Raw genomic sequence first — 23868 nt, forward strand, 5'->3', positions numbered from 1 at the left:
AAAATGGCAAATAGGGAGTTCCCGTCGTGGCGCAGTGGTTAACAAATCCGACTAGGAACCATGAGGTTGCGGGTTCGGTCCCTGCCCTTGCTCAGTGGGTTAACGATCCGGCGTTGCCGTGAGCTGTGGTGTAGGTTGCAGACGCGGCTCGGATCCCACATTGCTGTGGCTCTGGCGTAGGCCGGTGGCTACAGCTCCGATTCAACCCCTAGCCTGGGAACCTCCATATGCCGCGCGGGAGCGGCCCAAGAAATAGCAACAACAACAACAACAAAAGACAAAAAAAAAATGGCAAATAGTATGTTAGTATTATTATGAAAATAATTGTGACATTACAGATTTCCTGAAATGGTCTGAGAGACTCACAGGGGTGGGAACCAGTGCACTGGAAAATCAGTTTTCCCCCAGTAATCAGCAGCTTACCTCTTACTCTATCAAGTAGCTCTGGGAGGGGGGTGAAGATAACTAATCTTCTGTTAATATATCTAGAGTGACTAGAGGAAGTTAGAATGCCCCAGTCATTCAGGTATAGATATCATATAGCTAGGGCACTATATTCTTTCACTTTCTTTTGTCCAAGCTAGGTGCCTTTTTGCCCTTTGATACACTTAGGTTCCATGCTCAGATGTCTTTTTTAGGAAGATATCTTTAAGGAATTTATTAAACTTAGTTATAAGTGACTATCTTATCTCTCTTCTGCCTTTGACTAACAGCTTTGAAAAAGGAGTGAATGGACTAAATTGATTTGTGCAACTTAGTCTTTCACTTCTTTACATGTATTTCTCTAACAAAGGATCTTATCACTAACAAATCCACTAGCTATAAGGTTAACTCTAACCAGCCCCTTAGAAAGAAACTCCTGCATTTAAATATTCTACCAAACTTGCTTCACTGTCTCCTAAGCCAACAGTTATCTTAGATGCACGATTCCTTTTCAGACATCTCTGTGATATTTCGATGAGAATTTCTACCAGGATGACTCTGGTCTCTTGACTATTATCTGGTACCAAAGGATTGTAGGAACATTCACCACCCTTAATGCTAGTATAGTGGTGTTCTTGAAGAACCTCTGCATGTAAGAATTGGACTTAGGTTGTAGATACCTGTTTATTTGAATGCAGCCTCTTCGGGGAAAGGCTTAACTTAGATTTACAGTAGGCACTTTCCATGGATAGCCTTGAGAACCATTCATTGTCCTCCACCACTAGCCTGATCAGACTTTCACACTTGGCAAGGAGGAAGGAAGCAAGAGCAAAGCTCCAGACCTCAGGAGGGAGGCTTTCTCTTTTACCCAGGTCACAAGATTTTAGTAGCTATGTATAAATTGAGTGATTGTTTGATTTGTACTATAGTCACCTTTTTTTTCTAGGAGAGGAAATGGGAGAAAACTCTTCAAGACAAGTTTTGTAGCATTAGTTCCTATGGGTGCGTTCTACTTCATGCTTCTGAGAGCCTTTATTTTCTGGCCTCAAAACCTAACCGGTGACCATTCAATTTTACCACCATGTTTAAATTCCACTTTCACTCTAAAGCAGAGAGTAGACGTTTTGAAGGACCTAACGTATTAAAACTCTTCAGTAGATAAAACTGTTGCCCAGTGAATCTCTACAATGATTCTTTCGTCAGTTCTTTACTAAAAAGGAATACTTTTATTTTTTTAAAAAAAAGGGTAACAAGCTCTCTGCATTTGCATGTAACTTCATCATGTTTAGGGGATTTTTTTTACTCTAGATTTTTCTCATTTGATTTTGCAGGGGGGTGCAGGTACTTTTATCCTTTATTTATAAGAAGGTCACCTAGCTTGTTGTCATTCATCTACAAAGTTGGTGGATAAAGAAGCTGAGCCATGTGATTTTTAATCTAGTGCTTCTTAACGATATCAAGTCTAGGACAGTGTTAAACCTGTAGTAGTAGCAGTCTAAGGATAAAATTGTTTTTAGTCTATCCTACTTTATCCTCATGGTTATGTACTATTTTTAAGCATTTATTTAAAAGGCATTAGAAAATACCAACTGCTAAAATTTTGGGCTAAAATCCTGAGGGCTACTCTATTCTCAAAATTCCTTTTCCCACATTATGTTCACTCCTTTTGGGGCATCCCCATTTAGAACATCCAAAAACCTGCCATACCTGATGTAGAAGATTCAGCTTGGCCCAGCAATCACAATGTCAGATTAATTCTTACCTCCCAGAGGTCCTGCTGTGTCCTCAGTCTGTGACTGAAACAATCCATTAACCTTTAAGTAAACTAGTTTCTTTTTATTTTCTCATTCATTCAGTCATTAGACGTTTAATGAATAATGTCAAGAATGTGCTTTAAATATTATTTATTTGCAAAGAGCTTGCGGAGGAGATGGTTTATATTAACAACGAAAGTAGTAACTAATAATAAAGCAAAGCTATATACCAACCCTTGTTGTAAGTACTTTACATATCTTCTGCTATCAACTGCTAGAGATTCCTTCCTGTTTTCCTATAAGAAGATATATGCTCTGCATTCTCTGGCTTATTACCTCTGTTTCTTTTCTTTTTTGGATACGCCTGGATCATGTGGAAGTTCCCGAACCAGGGATCAAACCCACACCACAGCAGTGACCCAAACCACAGGAGTGACAACACTGGATACTTAACCCTCTGAGCCACCAGGGAACTCTGCCTCTTTGTTCCTTGAGCAGAATGAGAACATATGTAAAAAGTGCTGTGGTATTCCTGAAGGGTACAGTGTACCTGATATACTCTGCCTTCCAGGAATCAGGATGGCATGATGGTGCATAGTGCTTTCTACAGAATAGAGATAAGGAGTTCCTGCTGAGGTGCAGCAGGTTAAGGGTTTGGTATTGCTGCTGCTGTGGTGTAGGTTGCAGCTGCAGCTCAGATCTGATCCCTGGCCCAGGACTTTCCACATTCTGCTAGTACAGCTGGAAAAAAAAATAGGGATCAAAGATTAGCTATGTTGGAAGATCATTAGTGTGTGTTTTCGAGTGTGTATTTAGAGAGACACTGATTATTTTTACTGTCTTTCCATATGTTTACTATTCCCTCCTTTTCTTTTTCTCCACTCTCAATTAAGAATGGTAATTTATTTAAAAATAAAAGCTTTTATTGATTTGTCCATAAGACTAAGTTAAGAATAAGAATGTAACTTATAATGCATAGGTATAAAGACAATTTTTAAATCTTATAATTTTTAGGTAACTGAATGTGAAATATTTCTGTCACTTCTGGTGAAATTTCTGGATGCAGATAAACCACAGTGGCTACGAGCTGTAGCAGTGGAATCAATACACAGACTCTGTGTGCAACCTCAGCTATTGAGGTAAAACCTCAGCAATATTTTGTTAAATGGATAGGTTAATATTTATGCTAGTCAGAAGAGTTTAAGTATTTCTAAATATTAATGATTTCTGACAAAGAAAATTGTGTATGTATGTATATTAGAGGGGTGTAAATGTGGGCAACATATGTGATTAGTGATTGCCCTCGATCAGATTTACTGAGTTAATATGGCCAAGATAATTTTTTTAAGAACATTGACCTCAGACTGAACCTTTGTCCAGAGTTAGTAAAATCACTCAGGTGTGATGAAGATATTTTAAGTATAACACTGAGACATTTATCAGCATTACTTGCTATTTAAAAACGTTTAAAATTTTTAATATATTAACATATTTTCTCCACAAATATTTAAAATTATTTTACAGGTCATTTTGTCAGTCCTATGATATGAAACAGCATTCTACTAAGGTGTTTCGTGATATTGTGAATGCTCTGGGATCTTTTATCCAGTCATTGTTTCTTGTCCCTCCGACTGGAAATCCTGCTACAACAAACCAAGCTGGTAAGGTTTAGTCATATTTTGGTTTTTATATTCTGCCATAATTTTTAATATTCACTATTCTGAGGAGATATTTTATAGAAAGCCTGTGACCAGAGAAATTTGGGTTATTGTATGCATTATGATAAAATATTTTATTATACTTCTTTATATTTTATATATAAGTGTAAAGACACTTAAAGACTAATGTAATTTCATTTAGGTAACTTTGTTAATTTTTTTCCAGAATATACTTTCTTCTCTGTTATACTTTCAGTTCCTCTAATCATATAAGAACAAAAGTTAGATGCTAATCTTCATTTTGGAAGAATCTTCATTTGATGCCTCTCTTTAAAGAATGGTTACTACCTTAGGAAGTCTGTTAGTCTTTCATTAACAAAACAGGTGAACATGATTTAATTTTGGAAATCAATATCTACCTGCTTATTTCCTTTAGCTTCTTTGTCTTCCACTTTTTACTTTCTAAATTGTGGTCTTTTTTATTCTTTATTCCCAGCTCTGATAAAAAGTGAATTAACAAAAGCTATGTTATAGGGTTTGTTAATATTTGTACTTATTAATACTCTTTTTTTTGCCATTTCTTGGGCCACTCCCGTGGCATATGAAGGTTCCCAGGCTAGGGGTCGAATCGGAGCTGTAGCCGCCGGCCTATGCCAGAGCCACAGCAACACGGGATCCGAGCCTCGTCTGCAACCTACACCACAGCTCACGGCAATGCGGGATCCTTAACCCACTGAGTAAGGCCAGGGATTGAACCTGCAACCTCATGGTTACTAGTCAGATTCGTTAACCACTGAGCCCCGACGGGAACTCCATTAGTACCCTTTATCTAAAGGTATTAGTGCCTTTTATCTAAAGGTATTAAAGGTATTAATCTAAAGGTGTTAGTACCTTTTATCTAAAGAGACTCTAGCAGTCAAAATAAGATTGATAAATTTCATTTATATGTGCAATTTCCATTCTTGCAGCGTAATTAAAAACTTGACCAGGTGTTTGGATATTACGGATTTGTAATTAAGTAGTAAATTGGTATCTTTGCTTTCCTTCCCTTATCTAACAGGAAACAATAATTCAGCTGGCCCTGTCTCAGCACCAGCTAACTCAGGAATGTTGGGGATTGGTGGAGGTGTTACTTTGCTGCCAGCATTTGAATATAGAGGAACTTGGATACCTATTCTGACTGTAACAGTACAAGGCAGTGCTAAAGCAACCTAGTAAGTAGTAATAGCATTATTTTTTTAACGAATAGTATTATTAGTGATTATATTTTATCCTAAAATGTTTCCTGTCTTTTTAGGGCTGCACCCATATTATATGGAAGTTTCCAAGCTAGGGACTGAATCAGAGCTGCAGCTGCTGGCCTGCATAGCAGCATCAGATCTGAGCTGTGTCTGCGACCTACACCGCAGCTCATGGCAATGCCAGATCCTTAACCCACTGAGCAAGGCCAGGGATCAAACCCATATCCTCATACATACCGGTACTGGTCAGATTCTTTACCACTGAGCCACAATGAGAACTCCCAGTTCTATATGGCTTTTTGATTTAAGTATGTGGTTTGATTTCAGGCCTAGTGGACTTAGGTCTTCTGGTACTGAATTAGCTTCAGCAAACTAGTTTACCTATTTAGAAATCTCATTTTCCTCAATGGAAGTAGTGATATATCTACCACCAGGATTCTATATGTGAAAACAGTTAAGTGTTTAGCTAATTACATCGTTAGGATTTAACACATGGAACTTTTAGTTTGATTAATTAAAAGTGTTTAATGGTTTCCATGTGTGTTATTTAGCAGTATTTTGTTATTAGCCATTTCAGTGTAACAAATACAGATTCCGCAGTGTGTTGTTGATTTTTCTTAGGTCTTAGCGAAATATAGTGCTTTCAGCACTATATTAATATATTTTGGGTAATAAGCATAATTTTTTTTAACAAAAGTTTAATGTTAAATGTACAGTAGGTTCTAAGACAACACTTCATTCTAGCTATAGATGGCAACAGATGTTATGACAGGGAATCCAAATGTTTAAACAGGAATGAAATTAACGGTCATCATTGCCTCAGGAACAAGAAACATCTTACTTTTTGCCAGATTTCTTTTTTTTTTCATTTTTAAAAAGTTTTTAGATGATTTTTATTTTTTCCGTCATGGCTGGTTTATTTATTTTTTATGTTTTTATATTTAATTTTATATTTATTTATTTTTGTGGTCTTTTTGCCATTTCTTGGGCCACTCCTGTGGCATATGGAGGTTCCCAGGCTAGGGGGTCTAATTGGAGCTGTAGCCACCGGCCTATTCCAGAGACACGGCAACGTGGGATCCAAGCCGCGTCTGCGACCTATACTACAGCTCACGGCAACTCCCGGTCCTTGACCCACTGAGCAAGGCCAGGGATCGAACCCACAATCCCACGGTTCCTAGTCAGATTCACTAACCACTGAGCCACGACGGGAACTCCATATTTTTTATTTTTTTTTAATGATTTTTATTTTTCCCAACTTTTTGCCAGGTTTCTTAATTGTGCCTGTGACCAAGGGACCTTTCCCTGCAGCCTTTGCTTTTAACTCCTCCTCTCTTCTTCTCCTCCTTCTGTTTTGCTTGAATGCCTTATCTTCCTCATCTGTCTCCTTGGGCTGCTTCAGGGGCTTCTTATCACCTTTGTGGCCCAATAGGGCACCTGCTGCCCCTTCCCCAGACCTACCACCAGATGCCGACATACCTAATTAAAACACTATTCCAGTAACAGTAAATTAAGAATTAAAGTGTGAAGCAGAATCTCTGACTAGTTTAAATCATGAATTTGTGTATGTCACCCTGCATTGTAACATCACAATGATATTTTACTGTACAGCTTTTTGTTTTGCCCAAAATTATTAAAAAGTCATAGAGGACTGAAATATTGTTATTCTTAGTCATTCAGAAGAACTGATATCACTAATTTCTCTTAAGCTTTGCCTTGCTACAGAGGCTAATGACTCAAGTATACTAGGGTGTCAAGGTGTTGGCCATTTATATATCGTCTTGGGAGAAATGTCTCTTTAAATCCTATGCTCCTTTTTAATTCGGTTGTCTTTTTATATTGAGTTGTGAGAGTTCTTATATATTCAAGATCTGTTCCTTTATTAGATACATCATTTGCAAAAGTTTTCTCACATTCTGTGGGTTTTTCTTGATAGTATCCTTTGGAACACAATAGTTTTTAAAGTTTTTAATTTTGATGAATTCAATTTATGTTTTTTCTTTTGTTGCTTGTGCTTTTTGAATCATACCTAAAAGAACATTTCATATTTTGAAGTCATAAAGACTTTCGCCCCTGTTTTCTTCTAAGGGTTTTTGGCTTTAGCTCTTACATGTAGGTCATTGGTTCATTTGGAGTGAATTTTTGTATATGGTAGGAGGTAGGGCGTCAACATCACTGTTTTACATGTGTATATCCGTTAGTTCTTCATTGAATTATCCTTTTTGCATTGAATTTCTTTGACATTTCAGTTTTAAGTAATTTAAAATCATAATTCCCTGTTTATCATGATTTAAAACAAAAGATTTGTTGTCTTTCCTTATGAAAGCTATGTCCTAATTATGGAATATAACTTACCCTAAAATCTGAACACAACATACTGATGCTCAATGCATTATTTTAACTCTGTTGGCACATTTTATCAGAGATGACAGGATGACTGGATATCTCACTACTTTTCGCCAGTGCAAAAGCATCTATTCCTCTTTATAGGATTGATTTGATTTTATAGCACCTTATTTTATTTTATTTATTTTTCTAACCTTCCCCCCGCCCCCTTTGGGGCTGCACCTGTGGCTTATGGAAGTTCCTGGGCTGGGGTCAAATCAGAGCTGTAGCTGCTGGCCTGCACCATAGTCACAGCAACGCGGGATTGGAGCTGCATCTGCAACCTACACTGCAGCTTACAGCAACTCCAGATCCTTAACCTACTGAATGGGGCAAGGGATCAAATCTGCATCCTCATGGATACTAGTTGGGTTCTTAACACACTGAGCCACAACAGGAACTTCCTATTTTTCTAATTTTTTAAAATCCAAGTATAGTTAATTTACAATGCTGTATTAGTTTAACATGTAAAACAAAATGATTCAGATATGCAAGTATATATACACATTCTTTTCAGATTTTTTTCTGTTTTAGGTTATTACACAATATTGAGTATAGTTCCCTGTGCTGTGCTATACTTTAGATTGTGTGTTTTTTTAAAACCTATTTTACATAGCACTTTTATTTTAAAAGTGCCCAAGTCAGAATTTGGACAGTTTATAATCTTTTTCCGTTTTGAATGTGCCTTTAATTTTCTAATATCAACAGTGAACATATTGGCACATCTTGGGGGAGAGGCAAAAAGTAAATTATTAAGATAATCAGTTATAACCCTGCTCAGGCCTTAAGTTTTCTAATCATTTTCTTAGAACACCATGAAGGATACATCATCCAAAGGAAGAAAACTCAGCAGTGGCCATTTACTTTTGCTATTCTGTTAATCTTCATTTCTGTAATCTATAAATTATGGAAATAGTTATACGTATTTTTATCACTGTGGCTTCTCATTGGGAAGTGTCTGATTTTTTTTCATAATTTCAGCCTAGAGATGTTGGACAAAGTTGAGCCCCCAACTATACCAGAAGGTTATGCTATGTCTGTGGCATTCCATTGCTTGCTAGACCTTGTACGTGGAATCACTACTATGATTGAAGGAGAGCTAGGAGAAGTTGAAACAGAATGTCTGACTACTACCACTGAAGCAGTTTCTTCACCAACACAGTCATCATCAGAACAGCAAGAATTTCAGTCAACATCAGACCAGATGGATAAGGAAATAGGTATATTATTATGATTCTGTATTTTTAATTTTTATTTTGAAATAATTTAAAATTTACAGAGGAGTTATAAAAATTGTGATAGTTTCTGCATATCCTTCATTCTTATATCCTAACACTATCATACTCACATTATCCTTCCTTTTATATACATGTCACTATACTTTTTTTCTGAACTATTTGAGAATAAGTTAGACATGATGCCCCATTACCCCTTAAGAGTTTAATGTGAGTTTTCTAAAAATAAGGACAGTTTCCTACATAACAACAGGACAATCACCATCAGAAATTTAGCATCACTTCAGTATGTCATCAAATCCCAGATACCCTTCAGATTTTGCCATTTCCCCCAGTGATACCCTTCATGGTCTGGGATTATTTGCAGATTTAGTTATATGTCCCTATACTCTCCTTCGGTCTAGAACAGTTCCTTAATTTTCCCATGTTTTATGTGACCTTGACATTTTGAAGAGGACAGACCCATCAACTTGGGTTTATTTTTGTTTCCTCATGATTAGATCCAGTATGTTCACTTTTGGCAGAGCAACCACAGAAATGTTGCTGTGCTATATACATTGGTGACATTAACTTTTATCATTTGGTTAATGTTTTATTTCTTCAGTATAAAGTTAATTATTAATTTTTTGTGGAGAAATGCTTTGAGATACCTTCTCTAAAAGAGAGCTTTTCCTTCCTCATTTATTTTGTGTCATTTATTTATTTGTATTAGTACAGACTCTTGAATTCCTATTTTATTCAAAAGGTTACAATCTGTGGTTATCATTATTTGGTTTGACATTCATTGTCCCTGACATGGCCAGTTGGGATCCTTTTCAGTGTGACTCCTGTATCCTTTTATCATCCCATGTCATTTTCTGAGCACTACCTTACTATCTGATACAAAAAAATATACTAAGCTCATCTTGGAGTTTTCTTTTCTAACCCAGGAATCAGTTATTTCTCCAAGGAGCCTTAGTTCCTTTTAGTGGAGAACAGTATTTAGAAACTATCACATGGGGAGTTCCCGTCGTGGCGTAGTGGTTAACGAATCCAACTAGGAACCATGAGGTTGTGGGTTCGGTCCCTGCCCTTGCTCAGTGGGTTAACGATCCAGCGTTGCGGTGAGCTGTGGTGTAGGTTGCAGACACGGCTTGGATCCCGCGTTGCTGTGGCTCTGGTGTAGGCCAGTGGCTACAGCTCCAATTCGACCTCTAGCCTGGGAACCTCCATATGCCGCTGGAGTGGCCCAAAGAAATAGCAAAAAGACAAAAAAAAAAAAGAAACTATCACATGGGCACTAGGTATGCTTCTTGCTATTTGAATAGGAAATACACACATACACGAGCACACGTTTCTCCATATTAAAAATATATATATATATTTAAAACATACATAAATACAATGAAGTCACATCAACTTCTCCAACTCTAGTTTAATACTGCAAGGTTTAGTTTAGTTTTTTATTTAAAATGTGTTGTCTGTGCCTGTGTCATGCAAAAACGCCTAGGCCAGGGATCAAACCTGAGCCACAACATTGACCAGAGTGCAGCAGTGACAATCCCGGGTCCTTAACTCATTGTGCCGTCAGAAAACTCCCACCTCAGGGTGTACTTTTAACTTACCGTATTTGTGATTTCCTTCAACAGCAGTGCGAAACTTGATCCTCTTTTACTCAGTGTATTTATTTACTTGCACAATTCCCAATGTTTATAACCAGTCTCCTCACTGAGCCAGCTTATTGCACTGTCTCACTGCCAGCTGAAGTCTGGCCTGGTGAAATGGAAGGGAAGAGGAACTATTATATATTTATTTTAAAGATGTCTGTCAGTTAATTGGTATTTTAAAACAACTTAGTTTTAAGACCTCTTGAATTCTGAAACCACGGTATGGTTTTAAATTTTTCATTTATTTGGATTATACATTAAATGTAGGAACTTAAATATTTAAAAATTGAGTTGTTTTTGGAGTATTTGATACATTACCAAGTGATGAGGGAGATTTTTGATTTTCCACATATTGTCAAGTGCTAGAACATCTGAAAGTATCATTAAGTATTGTATGTTTTTTCCTTTAAGTTAGTAGAGCTGTTTGGGAAGAAATGGTCAATGCCTGCTGGTGTGGTCTACTTGCTGCACTCTCACTCCTTCTTGATGCCAGGTATTAAATCTTTGGAAGTTTTATATTGCATGTGGCGGTTAAAAAAAAAAATCATTAAAATGATTTACTTAAATTTGTCCTGAGAATTATTTCCTAGTATTAGCTTTTTATGTGCGTAGAATATTATTCTTTTTCTACCGTCCTTCTTCCCCATCCCGTTGTCACATATTATAATGGAAAGTACAATCCTAAAATAGTAGAATGCCTTTTTCATTTTAAGCTTTATTACTACTTTTACAATGAGATGATTATATTATTCAGTTTTTTTGATGTTTTCTTTCAGAATCTTAGCATTTACTGATTTTAAATTGCTTGCTATTTTTAAGTTAAATCTTTGAATTCTTTTTTTTAAAGTTTATTTTATTTTTCTTTATTTTATTTTGTTGGCCATGCCTGAATCTTAGGTCAGGGATCAAACCTGAGCAGCAGCCTGAGCCACTGCAGTGACAGTGTGGGACCCTTAATCTGCTGCACCACAAGGGAACTCCCAGTCTTTGAGTTCTTGAATGCTTTCTTCAATAATGAATATATGTGTCATAAATTGCTTGTAGCCAGTTTAGATTTTCATGTTATATGCTTATTAGTTAAAATTCCTTCTTAAGCAAATTGATTTTGACAAATTTTTAAATAGATTTTCTTGAAACTTCACTGAATACCTAATTCCACATTATGTTTGCAGCATAATTAAAAATAAATTAATCGTATTAAATAAAATGTCTTATCTTTTCAGCACAGATGAAGCTGCCACTGAGAACATTTTAAAAGCTGAACTGACGATGGCTGCTCTTTGTGGAAGACTGGGCCTTGTAACTTCAAGGGATGCCTTTATAACTGCAATGTGCAAAGGTTCCCTGCCTCCCCATTATGCTCTCACTGTACTGAATACCACCACTGCAGCCACACTTTCCAACAAATGTAAGACTTCAGCTTCCTCAGGGTTTTATTTGTTTAGTACAGTGACTTGGCCTAGAGAAGAGATTATGAAATTCATTTCCACTCACTGATTCTATAAGATGTTAATGTTCCTGAGCCTCAGTTTCTGCCATCTTTTTTTTTTTTTTTTTGGCTTTTGGCTTTTGGCTTTTTTGTTGTTGTTGTTGTTGCTATTTCTTGGGCCGCTCCCACAGCATATGGAGGTTCCCAGGCTAGGGGTCTAATCAGAGCTGTAGCCAGGGGCCTACGCCAGAGCCACAGCAACTCGGGATCCGAGCCGCATCTGCAACCTACACCACAGCTCACGGCAACGCCGGATCGTTAACCCACTGAGCAAGGGCAGGGACCGAACCCGCAACCTCATGGTTCCTAGTCGGATTCGTTAACCACTGCGCCACGACGGGAACTCCTCTGCCATCTTTTAATGACGAGGTGGGGGTGGGAGAGAATAATGCCAATTTTAAACAATAATCATGAGGGCGAAAGAAGATAAATCTAGAAGTCCTTTGTGAACTCTAACATACTTTGGGAATGGTTAGGTTATTTTTTTTTTTTAATGAAACTAGTAGAACAGTAATGCTTGCCACCACTTAGAGTTGACATTCAAAAAAATTTATTTTTGAATACTGTGAAAACATACAAGTTTGTTACATGTAATATAAGTCAATTTCAATATGATATACAAACTAAAAATATGAGTATTGGTCTCTAAGTGGAAAAGTTTACTGGGAATACATTTTTAAAATAGTGTGTCCTAAATTCTGTTTTGCTTATGAAGAAATCTACCAGTTTTATAATTTGTTAAAGTTATAAGGAAAATTATTTAATATTTGCTTAATTCATCTTTGTACCTCCTGAATTTTCAAAATGTTTGCCTATGGATAACAGGTAACTAAATAAGTGTCATAGTTGAATTTAATTTAGTGAAATTAATGTTTTAAATATAGCATTTCTTTGAAAAGTATACTTTAATTATTTCGGTTTTCCTTTGTGTTCTAGCATATTCCATTCAGGGCCAAAATGTTATGATGATCAGTCCATCAAGTGAATCTCACCAGCAAGTTGTAGCAGTGGGTCAACCACTAGCAGTCCAGCCTCAGGGAACAGTGATGGTACTTTTTCTTTTTTCGGTTACCAGTTAAAACCAATTAACTATCAAGAAAACCTTTTGTACATTTTTTTTGTTTGCCACATTTGTCATTATACTTACTTTCTTTTATCTGAATGACACTTTTAGATGAAATTAGATAAATATGCAGTGACATTATCATAACCAACTATAGTAACATAGCTTTTAAGCAAATGAATTTGTTCTATACAAAACCATCCATGTAAGTTTCCCTTTTTTTTTTTTTTTGGCTTTTTGCCTTTTCTAGGGCCCCTCCCGTGGCATATGGAGGTTCCCAGGCTAGGGGTCTAATCGGAGCTGTAGCCGCTGGCCTACGACAGAGCCACAGCAACGCGGGATCCAAGCCGCGTCTGCGACCTACACCACAGCTCACGGCAACACCGGATCGTTAACCCACTGAGCAAGGGCAGGGACCGAACCCGCAACCTCATGGTTCCTAGTCGGATTCGTTAACCACTGCGCCATGACGGGAACTCCCCATGTATGTTTTCTTAATATTTTTGTTTTTTATTTAAAGTATTTGAATATAATACTTCTTTATAAGTGTTTAATTTTCAGATATTCATAACAGTTCTTGAAAATATATCCTTTTTTAATATAGCTAACTTCTAAAAATATCCAGTGTATGAGGACTTTACTTAACTTGGCACACTGCCATGGGGCTGTTCTTGGAACATCATGGCAACTTGTCTTGGCAACTCTACAGGTATGTTATAATCTCTGGGTCAGAGGACAGTGTTGTTTTTATATCTAAGTATTAACAGTTAAATTAAGTAGTACCTATTGGTGCTTTTGGCAGGCCTCAGGAACAGACAGTATGAAAAGGGGGAAATTGGAAAAAAAAAAGATATGGCTCATATTGTACAAAACAATGGGATGTTTCTCATAATGTCCTGTTCTACTCCCTCTGCTTGGTGTAATAAGTATTTTGTATGAATATTACTGATTTAAATTTAGTCATTAAAACTATTACTAATTTTAATTTTAGTTATTAGAATTTTTGTAAGTTTATAAATTTGTTTTGATTTTTTTAAATTTAATTTTACAGCATCTTGTATGGATTTTGGGATTAAAGCCTAGTAGTGGTGGTGCTTTGAAACCTGGGAGAGCTGTGGAAGGACCCAGTACAGTAAGCTGTAATAATTTTTACTCAGTTAGTACTTCCTCAAATGTTTCTATGTTACATTTAAGTTTGTTCTTCTCTCAGGTCCTAACAACAGCAGTCATGACAGATTTACCAGTGATTTCTAATATTCTTTCAAGATTGTTTGAAAGCTCACAGTAAGTGTTAGTTTTTTAAATTGATACAGACATTATTGTTAGCTGTGTATTTTAGATCAGAATGTTTTATTTCTTCATTTTAATTTTAGGTATCTTGATGACGTATCACTGCATCATTTAATAAATGCACTTTGTTCCTTATCCCTTGAAGCAATGGATATGGCCTATGGAAATAATAAGGTATGATATTCTATCTTTCTTTGTTAAATACGGTACATTATTTAGTTAAATAAGGTGTGTATTCATTATGATCTTAGTGTTTTACAAATGGGACCAATAGCTACTAGACTAGCCCTGCTTTGTTGGGTTTTTACATTTATGGTTGTTATTTGTTGAAAGGGCAATGAAGAGGATGTTTTTAGGCTCGTAGTATATCCCAATATGTATTATGATTTTAAATTGTATGCTGAATATTTTAAAAAATATTTTGATGTAAAAATAATTTCTATAAGGAATAATTTGACATCACATTTATAAATGTGTTCCATAAAATGCCATAATAATCTTTATGATTACAACTTATGATTGGGACAATACAAGTTTTAAATCAAGGAATATATGTCTCAGTTTCTCTTGCCTTCGTTGGGATGGAAAATAAGGAGCTAATCATTTCTTTCTGAAGGTAATGATTCTCCCCACCTTGAAAATTAAATTTTTGCTTTGTTTATTGACTAAATGAATAGAAAAGTACTTTTGAGAACATTTCTTTCTATACTCAAGAGTATTATTTTCTGTTAAACTTGGAAAGCACAGGATTATTTGGTTTTATACCTTAGAAATTATTTAAAATGCTTTCTGCATTTTAAAATGAATAAATAGAATAGTTGGACCATTTACAAATAACTGAAGACGTCTAGGAAATGTTTTAAAAGACAGAGAATGCAGCTTGTATTTGTTTAATATCCAAGTGTAGAATCCAAAATTATGTTTTCTGCATTGTCTTTAATAATAATTCTATGTATGGCTTGTTGTCTTGGCTCATATGACTCATTTAAAAATTGGCCAATAAGATCTTATTAGGGCAAAGTTATGTGTGTTTGTAGCTCATAGCTAGAGAATTACATAAACATGCAGGGGTTTGAAAAAGTGTATTATAGTTTACTCCAACTCAAGGCAAGATAATATAAAATACAGTGAAGTAATCAAATTCTTGATACTTTCAGTAATCTTACATCATTGAGAAAAGTATAATATTTTTAATAGAGTGCCTTAATGAAATCTGAGCAGGTTTATATGTTAATGGCTTGAGAATCTATGTATTTACTAACAAGTATAGTATGTTTACTATGTATATGACATTCTGCTAGAAAAATATAAAGGAAATATAAGATTTCTACTTTAAACGAACATATAAACCACTTGGCTCATGGATAAGTGGCAGTGAAGGTGGTAGAAGAGTCTAAACAGTATAGATATTAAGTGTTATGAGACCTATTCTCTGAATCCTTATTGCTTTGTTATGTAAGACATTTTTAGTACATATTTTTACTAAAGTGAATTAAGACTAATCAAGATAAATTTGTGTGATTGGAGCTGAGTATTTAAGGAGTGGTAGGAAAGGGCAGGTTAATGAAAGTCAAAAGAGAAAATGTTATAAGAAGTCAAGATCAATGGGGACTGAGAAAAAAATAAGAGATTTGAGTATTATTGGTATAATGTTCACTTTGAAGAGTAAAGTTTCAAGAGAGTTGAATGAGTAGTTGTGATATTTCAAGGAGACTTGGAGGGAACACATGTTGAAAAAATATACACTGGAATAGAGATGGCTTTCCTGAGAATGGTGTCACATATCTCCATTTTAGGATTTAATTTTGTAAAATGATGTGGTGAATATGGAATGGAAATAAAAGTTTTTAAAAGTACTCAATTATAAAGTTAAAAATATTTTTATGATGGTCTTAAACAGTTTATTATTCAATTGTACTTTCTATAAAGTTATTGTAAATATTCAGATATAAAAGTAAGTAGAAACTTTCAGGTATAAAAGTAAGTAGGAACTTTTGTAATTTTTTATAGATTTTAAAAAAATTTATCAATGTGAGTTGTTCTCAGTGAGTTAAATATCTTAGGGATTAAAGAGTGTAGTATTTGTCTTTTAGGTGTAGATTTAAAGTGACCAGTCATCTCATTTTTGGTCTTCATTTCAGGAATTTGTGTTAAAATTAATTTGTTGAGGAGGTAGCTGATGGTAAAGCTTGCAAATTCTTTCTTAGGAAAGGGTAGTGTTGATGATACTTGTGCAGGCGCATTACCAAGCTAAGTATAACAAGAAAAAAAATAATAAAACAGCTTTTATTCATTTTTTTACTCTATGTCAGGTACTTATACTGTTTTATTTAATCATTTAAGACAGATCTGTCAAGTTTAGTACCAGTACTCCCTTTTCACAGATGAAATATAAAAATAGCTTAAATAAATTACTAAGCTAAATAACCAAGGGTCTCCTTTTAGTAATTGGTAGAGCTTGAATTGAACCTACATATGTCTCATTCAAGAACTCCATTCTTAACCACTTCACTAGTGGCTCTAACATTTGTGTGCATTAAAGTCAGCTATGGTGCCTTTTAAAACTGCAAAAAGGGCCACATTCTAGACTTCTTGAATACAAGAATCTTTGGGTATGAAACCTAGACATATACATTCTTTTAAGTGCTACATGATTCCTTTGTATATATCCTCACTAGAATAAAAAGAAAGAGGGAGCGGGGGAAATAATACTAGGCAGTTTATGAGGACTTATTATGTGCTAGGCCCTTTTCAACAGGAGCTCACTTTTGTACTTTTATCTCCATTTTATAGATTTGAAAACATTTGCAGCCATAAAAAATAATGAAATTTTGCCTTTTTCAACAACTTGAGTGGACCTGGAGGGTATTATGCTTAGTAGAATAAGTCAGACAGAGAAAGACAGATACTGTATGTTATCACTTACATGTGGAATCTAAAAATAAAGCCAACTAATGAAGAGAGAAAGAGAGAAAGAAAGAAAGAGACCCATAGATATAGAGAACAAGCTAGGAGTTACCTATGAGGAGAGGAAAGGAGGAAGGGACAAAATAAGGTAAGGGAATGCTGTGTACCTGAAACTAAAGTAATATTCGAAGTCAACTACACCTCAATAAAAAAATTAAATTACTCAAAGCTTACATACTATTAAGTAGTAGTGTTGAGATTTAGAAATTCACATGGAGTTCTCTGGTGGTACAATGGATTAAGGATCCATTGTTGTCACTGCAGTGGCTTGGGACACTGCTGTGGTGTGGGTTTGATCTCTGGTCTGGGAACTTCCACATGCCATGGGTGCAGCCAAAAAAAAAAAAAAAAATTGCAGGCATCAGTTTTAACTACTGTATCATATCGTCTCTAGAATAATAAATTTCTCTATCACAAAAGTTTTTGGGGAGTTCCTGTTGTGGTGCAGCAGAAACAAATGTGACTTATATCCATGAGGATGTGGGTTTGATCCCTGGCCTCACTCAGTGGGTAGGGGGTGTGGCATTGCTGTGAGCTGTGGTGCAGGTTGCAGACCCAGCTCAGATCCCACATTGCTGTGCCCTGGGCCAGCAGCTGTAACTCCATTTTGACCCCTAGCATGGGGATCTCCATATGCCACAGGTGCTGCCCTAAAAAGCAAAAAAAAAAAAAAAAAAAACCCAAAACTTTTTTTTTAAGGAAGCTATAGTGTTAGCACATGCAGAAGGGGTCAGCCTGATCATATTTATCTTAAAACCCCAATGTACTCGGTACAGCAGCTTCAGCTAGGAAACAGAATTATATCCCATATTTCCATATTAGATTTTTATCAGCACTCACTGTAAAAATGTTGAATATAGAATAATTACAAAAATTTCTTTCTTAAAGGTTATAAAATTAATGTGTTCATAATTTGCTTTTTGTATTTTCTATTGCTTTGCCTCCATTTGAAGCATCACAGCCACTCATCAGAATATTCCCATGGTTTTAGTCAGCTGAGTTTGCATTTAAGTATATTTTACTACCTCTATTAATATTGGATTAGCTATAGTTGTCCTTTATTCTTTTCATTTTTTCTTATAACACATGGGCCAAGTACTCTAATTCAGCCACTTATGAGGTACATTAACATACTTTCTGTTGTTGAAATGCCAGCAACTGTTGGGTTGTGGGATGGAAATCCTGTGAAATTGGGTTGTGATGATCATTATACAACTACAGATGTGATAAATTCATTGAGTAATTAAAAAAAAGAAAAAAGAAAAGAAATGCCAGTACCTGAAGAGTGGGGTTTGTCTTCTGTCTCTGAAACTTTTCTGTTAGTGTCTCAACTGATAGCCCTTACCTCTGCCTGTTCTTAACATCATACTTCTTTCTTCTGGTCTGCGTTGTCTACTTTTTTTGTTTGTTTTTCACATTTCCTGACATTTCACACGTAAAACCTATGCATCTGAAGACTTCACTAATAAGAATATATATTGGTCAGCTCGGCCTGCCATAACAAAGTACTATAGAATGGATAACTTAAACTGTATAAAGAATTTTCTTACAGTTCTTGAAGCTGGAAGTCCAAAATTAGGGTGCCAGCCTGATCAGTTCTGGTGTGAACTCTCCTCCTGGCTTGGAAGATTGCTGCCTTCTCACTATGTTCTCACTTGGCCAAGAGAGAGGGAAAGGGAGAAGGAAGTGGGAGGAAGAGGGAAAGGCAGCGCACATGTGCTTGCAAGCTCTCTGGTGTCTCTTCTTCTAAGGACATTAATCTTACTATATTGGGGCCCCATCCTTATGACCTCATTTAACCTTAATTACCCCCTTATAGGGTAATTATATTTAATCTATAATTGGGTCTCTTATAGACCCAATCTCTAAATACTATCACACTGGGGGTAATAATTTTAACATTTCAAGTTTAGGGGAAGCACAGTTCATTCCATAACAGAATCCTTACCTTCTGGTCAGATGACTAGCCATTCTGTGTGTCTGGTATATTTTATGAATTTTCACTCTTTCTCCACTAAGGCATTCTCTTTCCAACCAAATTTTCTGGTGAGGGGCTATTATCTAGATACTTTAAGTTGGACAGGAAGGCTTATCTTTTTTTTTTTTTTTTTTGTCTTTTTGCCATTTTCTTGGGCTGCTCCCACAGCATATGGAGGTTCCCAGGCTAGGGGTCCAATCGGAGCTGTAGCCACCGGCCTACACCAGAGCCACAGCAATGCGGGATCCGAGCCGCGTCTGCGACCTACACCTCCGCTCCCGGCAATGCCGGATCCTTAACCCACTGAGCAAGGCCAGGGATCGAACCCGCAACCTCATGGCTCCTAGTCGGAGTCGCTAACCACTGAGCCACGATGGGAACTCCGGAAAGCTTGTCTTTTGATAACTGAGGTTTTACTATATTTATGGGTAATTAATCATATATTAATTACAAGCATACTTTTCACAGTACTCTCAGTTTTAGTTGAAATACTCAAATTCTCCTTATAATATCAAAATGTATTGTTTTCTCTCTAGGAACCATCTCTTTTCGCTGTTGCCAAATTGCTAGAAACTGGTCTAGTTAACATGCACCGAATAGAAATTCTGTGGAGACCTCTTACTGGCCATCTACTTGAGGTAGCCTCTTTTTCTTAATTATCATATTTACTTTCTGTTTAAAATACAGACATTCATAGTGAATTAATGATTCTGGATAACCGTAAGAAATATGAACATTAACATTTTTTTCCCTTGTACTTCTATCTGTATGTTTTATCAGGGACTCAAGTTTTACGATAATTGTTTTGGCGAAGGAATAGATTCCCTTTTTTTTTTTTAGCCAAAAATGGGTGATATATCAATGAAATCTCCAAAGTCTCTTCATCTGCTAGTGTGGGACCCCTTTCTTTTATTATATAATCTTTTGATCCTCTCAGCTTCAGCTAGTTCTCAAACTTCGAGGCAGTTAGGGCTGAAACTCAGTATTAAACACTGCTCCTTTACAGCCTTTCCTGTGATTGTGGATTAGCCCTTTTACAGAGGAAAAACCTGTTTGGTATCACTGATTATAGGTAGCGCCCAGGAAATTTTATCTGGATGTTTTCTCTTGTATTCAAATTGGGGTGGATCTGAGTAATTAGCTGCTTCTTAATAACAGCTGCTTCTATCAGAATACATGTATATGTGCAGTTTAGGTTTAGGTTGCCATGTTCCATATTATTTTAGTAACCTAAGAAAGACATTATCCTTAATAAGAAAAAAATATAGTTGTCTTTTTTCTCTTTTTTTCCTCCATTTTATTGGGATTACTTTTATGAGCTATTAATGAACATATGCAGATTCCTTCATTATGGATGTTCTCATCAAATGGCAAAAAACTAGTTTTTAAAATTTTAGCTCAGTATTTGATTAAGAGGATAGACCTGATTAGGAACCACAGTATCAGCTTCTTTCGTTTACTCCGATGACATTTATTTTTATGAAATCCTTTCTTTTCCATGACTTGTTTAGTTTCATCTTTTATCTTCTCTCTCTTTATTGCTTCCTCTTGCCTCTTATTCAGAAGGTAAGCTTATTTACATTTTGGATATAATATTTTCTTCAAATGAACATTTGATATAATTTTTTAAATGTGAAAGAATAGAAAATGCGATGTTTTAATTTTTTTTTTTCTCAAGTCGATGTGGAAGGCCTAGCTTAAGTATACAAAATAAATGTTTCATTTTGTTCAATGTATGTACCTTTAGGTGTGCCAGCATCCAAACTCTCGAATGAGAGAATGGGGCGCAGAAGCTTTAACTTCACTTATTAAAGCAGGATTAACATTTAACCATGATCCTCCACTTTCACAAAACCAGGTAAAAAAAAACTTACCTCTTTCTTGAAAGTACTTTATATAAAAATCATACCCTCTCATATGTAACTTTTTCTTAATTTATCAAATAGATGATATTCTAAAAGTGGGTCTCATTGCTTAATATTTTATTTCATTTGTAGGCCATGGATCTCTTATGGAAGGTCGATATGCCTGGATTTTTAGGATTATCTGTGTTAACAGTTTTTGAAATTTTGTTGTTAATGACACTGAACTAAATTAATTAATTACCTAGAATTGGTCTCCCAGTCTAGAAGTTTGCTTCTTCATGCAGTGCTAATGCCCCATTATTAGCCTGTTTTCCTCTGGTCCTTACCTGTCTCTACTTTTTTTTTTTTCATTACCCTCACATGGAGAAAAGCAAGTGGTAGAAGAGGCAAGCACAATAAAATATTTTTATTTTTAAATAATGTTAAAGGTTATTTTATACTTTCAGAGTTTTCATTTGTCATGACTCTTTTGTCCTTTCATAAACATTCACATATATCTTAACATAGTTTTTAACAAGTCCACAAAGTTTTACTATTTGAAGATTGAGTAGGGATGAGGCATTTAATAGTCATTTCCATTGCCCTTATTAGCATCTTATATTGTATGTAGTTGTATTCTACAAATTTCCTTAACACATAATTATTGAGTACATACTATGTACAAGGCAGTATTTTAGCTCTTGAAATGGAATGATAAATAAGAAAAGATTTTTTTTTTTTGCTTTTTAGGGCCATTTCTACGTATATGGAAGTTCCCAGGCTAGGAGTTTAATCAGAGCTGCAGCTGCTGGCCTGTACTACAGCCACAGCAACGTGGAATCCAGACTACATTTGTGACCTGCACCACAGCTCATGGCAACATTGGATCCTTAATCCACTAAGTGAGGCCAGGTGTCAAACCTGCATCCTCATGGATACCAGTTGGGTTCATAACCCTCTGAGCCACAACAGGAATTCCAAGATCTTCATTTTTATAGAGCTTACATTTTAGTGATTTCATAGTTTTTTCTACTATAATTTAAGATTTTTGTAAAGTAAGTCCTTGTCCATGTATATACCAGCAACATCCAGCTTAATATCTGGCATATAGAGTTTAATAAATGTTCAGTCCATGAACTAAGTAAATAAATCCTTGAAGAGAAGAAAATTAAAAATGACGCAAATGTTTTTAAATGCTGAAAGGAGTAGAACAAAGTGGGTTTTTTAAATTGCTTTCCAACAGCAAAAAAAATTTGTGGTTTTATGTCATCTTTGCTAATTCATTTTTAGAAATATTGATAATTTAAAATTTAAATATATGTGATATATTTTAATAGAGCAAATGAAAGATAATTTTAGAAATGGGAGTTGTTTTCTTCTCTCCAAATAGAGCTAGATATGGATAGATAGGTAAATATCCTTTAGTGAGATTCATTTCTATGTGGATGTGTAATTAATACTTTTCAACATAAGGTCATTCCCTATTTATCCTGAACTGTAGCATCTTGAAGATTGATTTTTATTTTCTCTTATTAAAAAAAAAGATGGTAAAATAATCCTAATGATTACTGTTAGAGAAGTCATTTTCAATGCTGCTTTTATTTAAAAAAAATTCTCTTTACCATTGTAGTCTGAGTGGAGGTGAATTTAAACTTGAAAGGCAATAGCAGAGCCTTTCCATGTTTTGGAGCTTCTCTTTCTAATTAGTTTCTTGCTCCCTTTTCAGAGGCTGCAGTTGCTTTTACTGAACCCATTAAAGGAGATGTCCAGTATTAACCACCCGGATATCCGACTCAAGCAGTTAGAATGTGTGTTGCAGATTTTGCAGAGTCAGGGAGACAGTCTTGGGCCTGGATGGCCATTAGTACTTGGAGTTATGGGAGCAATCAGAAATGATCAAGGGTAAGTGTTTAAAATTAACATTCAGGAGTTCCCGTCGTGGCTCAGTGGTTAACCAATCCGACTAGGAACCATGGGGTTGCGGGTTTGATCCCTGGCCTTACTCAGTGGGTTAAGGATCTGGCGTTGCCATAAGCTGTGGTGTAGGTTCGGATTCTGCGTTGCTGTGGCTCTCGCATAGGCTAGTGGCTACAGCTCCGATTGGACCCCTAGCCTGGGAACGTCCATATGCTGTGGGCGTGGCCCTAAAAAGGACAAAGAGATAAAATTAACATTCAAAAAAATGGTAGTAAAAGGGAATCCGTCCAAAAATCTTGAGGTGATGGTAATTTTTTATGTATACCCTTCCTGATTAAGTTTAAGATCTAGAATAGATCTAGACCTTTTTCTTAACCCTACCCCCAAGTAGCTGTAGGGAATCATTAAGCCATTTGTTTGGAAGGACGGAAAAATTGCTGTTTCTTTGCTATTTATACGTGGATACAAGGTTCTTACTTAGAAAAAGAAAAATGCATCAGTCTGACACACTTTTTAACACATCCATTGGTTGAGTTTTCTTTTGGTAACTATTTGGTAAGATGCGAATGAGCATTTAGGGTTTGACCTCTGGGTATACTATGCTTGCTGGTTAGTCTGATTGCATGGACAAATAGTTCCTGCTCTAAAAGTAGAAACCTTTGGTTTTAGAAGCAAGGCCTATAAGTGGGATCCTAGTAACTTGAGTAATTTATTACCCCACAAACAGAATAGGACTCCACTGAAAGCGGTGTATGCCTCTGGAGTGGGGCAGAGCCAACACTATAAAAGACTTCATATGCTTTTATAAATTACTTGGATTTATCCTGAGTACATTTGGGAGGCATTTTAGGGTTTTAGGTAGAGGGATTATGTGATCTCATATGCATTTGAGATGTATCATTATGTCAGCAGCATGGGGGAGGGGGGAATGGGAAATCCTGCAGTGCCCTCTAGAAAGAGAAAGGAGGAGATGGATTT

General features: G+C 35.9%; 2 protein-coding genes across 5 annotated transcripts in view; one reads left to right on the plus strand and one right to left on the minus strand.

Moving 5' to 3' along the window:
- Positions 1 to 23868, plus strand: part of MON2 (MON2 homolog, regulator of endosome-to-Golgi trafficking) — a 114988-nt gene that overhangs the window by 43680 nt on the left and 47440 nt on the right. For all 4 annotated transcript variants that reach the window (XM_047787105.1, XM_047787106.1, XM_047787107.1 and 1 more), the window contains 14 exons: positions 3192 to 3316; positions 3702 to 3838; positions 4896 to 5049; positions 8443 to 8681; positions 10754 to 10835; positions 11566 to 11750; positions 12768 to 12880; positions 13499 to 13603; positions 13946 to 14026; positions 14105 to 14178; positions 14268 to 14358; positions 19666 to 19767; positions 20877 to 20987; positions 22700 to 22875. In XM_047787105.1, coding sequence (XP_047643061.1) covers positions 3192 to 3316; positions 3702 to 3838; positions 4896 to 5049; positions 8443 to 8681; positions 10754 to 10835; positions 11566 to 11750; positions 12768 to 12880; positions 13499 to 13603; positions 13946 to 14026; positions 14105 to 14178; positions 14268 to 14358; positions 19666 to 19767; positions 20877 to 20987; positions 22700 to 22875 — 1775 coding nt within the window. The remainder of the gene's footprint in view (positions 1 to 3191; positions 3317 to 3701; positions 3839 to 4895; positions 5050 to 8442; positions 8682 to 10753; positions 10836 to 11565; positions 11751 to 12767; positions 12881 to 13498; positions 13604 to 13945; positions 14027 to 14104; positions 14179 to 14267; positions 14359 to 19665; positions 19768 to 20876; positions 20988 to 22699; positions 22876 to 23868) is intronic.
- On the minus strand, positions 5454 to 6553 carry LOC125131605 (translation machinery-associated protein 7-like). Its single transcript, XM_047788393.1, has 2 exons — positions 6336 to 6553; positions 5454 to 5514 (listed from the first exon to the last, which is right to left on the minus strand). The coding sequence occupies exons 1-2, from the start codon at positions 6551 to 6553 to the stop codon at positions 5454 to 5456; spliced, it is 279 nt and encodes a 92-aa protein (XP_047644349.1).

The sequence above is a fragment of the Phacochoerus africanus genome, chromosome 7 (genome assembly GCF_016906955.1).
Source record: "Phacochoerus africanus isolate WHEZ1 chromosome 7, ROS_Pafr_v1, whole genome shotgun sequence".
NCBI lineage: Eukaryota > Metazoa > Chordata > Mammalia > Artiodactyla > Suidae > Phacochoerus > Phacochoerus africanus.